This window comes from Osmia bicornis, chromosome 11 (assembly GCF_907164935.1).
Source record: "Osmia bicornis bicornis chromosome 11, iOsmBic2.1, whole genome shotgun sequence".
In the NCBI taxonomy this organism is placed as follows: Eukaryota; Metazoa; Arthropoda; class Insecta; order Hymenoptera; family Megachilidae; genus Osmia; species Osmia bicornis.
Window position 1 is genome coordinate 9,548,540 of NC_060226.1, and position 2,394 is coordinate 9,550,933.

Sequence of the window (2,394 nt, forward strand, 5' to 3'; positions counted from 1 at the left end):
ATTTATTTTCTTATATAGTTGTAAAGCAACCGTGCTTTGGGGTCTCTAACACCCCATGCTGATACGTCGGTATGAAGAGAGCGCCACTGATGCATCGGGGTCCTTGACACCCCGGAGGCCAAAATGTTGGTACACAAAGGATATCTTTGGGGTCCTTAAGATCCCAAGATCATATGTCGGTATGAAGAGAGCGCCACTGATGCATCGGGGTCCTTGACACCCCGGAGGCCAAAATGTTGGTACACAAAGGATATCTTTGGGGTCCTTAAGATCCCAAGATCATATGTCGGTATGCAGAGAGCGCCACTGATGCATTGGGGTCCTTGATACCCCGGATACCATAATGTTGGTATGCAAAGACTCTTTTTGTATCTATAGTCATTGAATGGAATCAGGAATATTCATTGAGCTATTTCGAAGCCGTCGAAGGCAGATTGATCTAGAATTGCTCACACTTTGACTTTTAAAAATTAAAAGACAATCATATTAATTAACATTGCAACAATGTTTGGGGTAAGACGAGCTCTTCTGTCCAGTACAGTGTAAGTTTAATTCAATTTTTTATTTATAATTGTAGTATAGTTGATATTATATAATTTCTAACCTATTACGTTCTCTGCTATTTGTCATAATTATTAAATTTTATTAATAAAATAACATTATATTTGTTAATAATATACATATAATTTTCTGCGCAACTAACTTTTTGAGTCTTAAAATCCAATCGCAAAAATGCGTAGTATTACATTTTGGAGTCGTATATTCTAAGTATACATGCATATAAAATGTTTTACTTCTCCTCTTAATTAAATTTGTATTTGTATACCAGTCATTTCATCAAAAATTTATTAATTATGTTTTATAGCAAGCACTTGATCTTTCGGTCAAAAATTTGGAGTTTTTGTCCAAAAAAAAGAGCACAATCTTTTTAAGATATATACATTTATAAATTATCCAAATTAAGCAGGAATATAAAAATACATACAAAATTGTGTAGACAGACCTTTGACATAAGATAAGCACGTTAATTGCTCTTTAAATATATATATATTTAAATCATATGATTTAAAAAATAAAAACATTTTACATTATAAATATGATAATACTCATGTTATCTGTAAATAATAAAATTAATGTTTTATAGATATAATATCAAATGAGTATAATGAACATACAATTTTGTTGTATATTTAAAGAAAAAATATTATCACTAATAATGAATTGATATATTTTTTGTTTTTTAGGAAAGACGCAATTGTGAAGGCGAAACATACGCTTCCCGATTTACCTTACGACTACAAAGCTTTGGAACCTGTTATATGCGCTGAAATCATGCAACTTCATCATTCGAAGCACCACGCGACTTATGTAAATAATTTAAATGCTGCTGAAGAAAAAATGAAAGCAGCTGTTGCCAAAGGCGACGTTACCGCGCAGGTTGCTTTAGCACCTGCTATCAAATTCAATGGTGGTGGCCATGTGAATCATTCTATTTTCTGGTGTAATCTTTCTCCAGGTAGCAGTAAACCAGATGGTAGGTTATTTTAAGGGAAATGTTATTTGTTTAATACAAAATGTTTAACAATTCAAAACAGCTGTTCTATTACAGCTGCGCTACTTAAACAAATTGAAAAGGATTTTTGCAGCATGGAAGAAATGAAGAAACGATTATCTGAAATGACTGTTGCAATTCAGGGCTCTGGTTGGGGTTGGCTTGGGTATTGTCAAAAATCAAAATGTTTAAAGTTAGCAACTTGTGCTAACCAAGATCCATTACAAGCTACAACTGGTTGGACACCTCTTCTCGGCATCGATGTTTGGGAGCATGCTTATTATTTGCAATACAAAAATGTTCGTCCCGATTATGTTAAAGCAATTTTTGATATCGTTAACTGGAATGATGTCAGTGCTCGTTTCAAAGCTGCTAGTGGCTGTTAAAGTGTAAATTGGTAATAATTGAATCTAAGTATGATAGCGTTAAAAGTGATATTTACTTAGTAGGAATCTTTTCCAAACAATAATTTTATATTTTCCATTGTTCCATTTGTTTTGAAAAAGCATTTGTGATTTTATATACACTTATTTCATAAGTATAATGTAGATATCGTGCATACGTGTAATAACGAACGAAAGGCTAATAAACTCTATGGAAATGATTGCCTATTTACAATATAGAAATCTCTTTTAGAGAAATAAAAGGCAATTTTTTATTTCTGGGATAATTCTAATTTCAGATATTCAAATTTGATTTAAAAGATGGCGCTGGAATCGAAGCGCGCAATTCGAATTTATCATACATCGATAACTATCGCATCATGATTAGATCCGTTTTCATTTGACACGACAGTGCATTGAAAATATCACATGAAGTATCGCGACAATCCACCAAGACAT

The 2,394-nt window shown here is 32.7% G+C and overlaps 1 protein-coding gene across 1 annotated transcript; it reads left to right on the forward strand.

Annotated features, from left to right (window-relative positions):
* The first annotated feature begins 390 nt into the window (after positions 1-390).
* Positions 391-2,156, forward strand: LOC114878942 (superoxide dismutase [Mn], mitochondrial). The gene is made up of 3 exons (XM_029193324.2): positions 391-542; positions 1,245-1,534; positions 1,610-2,156. The coding sequence occupies exons 1-3, from the start codon at positions 505-507 to the stop codon at positions 1,936-1,938; spliced, it is 657 nt and encodes a 218-aa protein (XP_029049157.1). The 5' UTR covers positions 391-504; the 3' UTR covers positions 1,939-2,156.
* The last annotated feature ends 238 nt before the right edge of the window (positions 2,157-2,394 follow it).

What these genes read in the sequence shown, in the direction of transcription:
- LOC114878942 (XM_029193324.2), top strand. Translation starts at nt 505, where the DNA reads ATGTTTGGGGTAAGACGAGCTCTTCTGTCCAGTACAGT. An exon ending in GCTCTTCTGTCCAGTACAGT is followed by an intron (nt 543 to 1,244) that starts GTAAGTTTAATT and finishes TTTGTTTTTTAG; the next exon opens with GAAAGACGCAATTGTGAAGG. An exon ending in AGGTAGCAGTAAACCAGATG is followed by an intron (nt 1,535 to 1,609) that starts GTAGGTTATTTT and finishes GTTCTATTACAG; the next exon opens with CTGCGCTACTTAAACAAATT.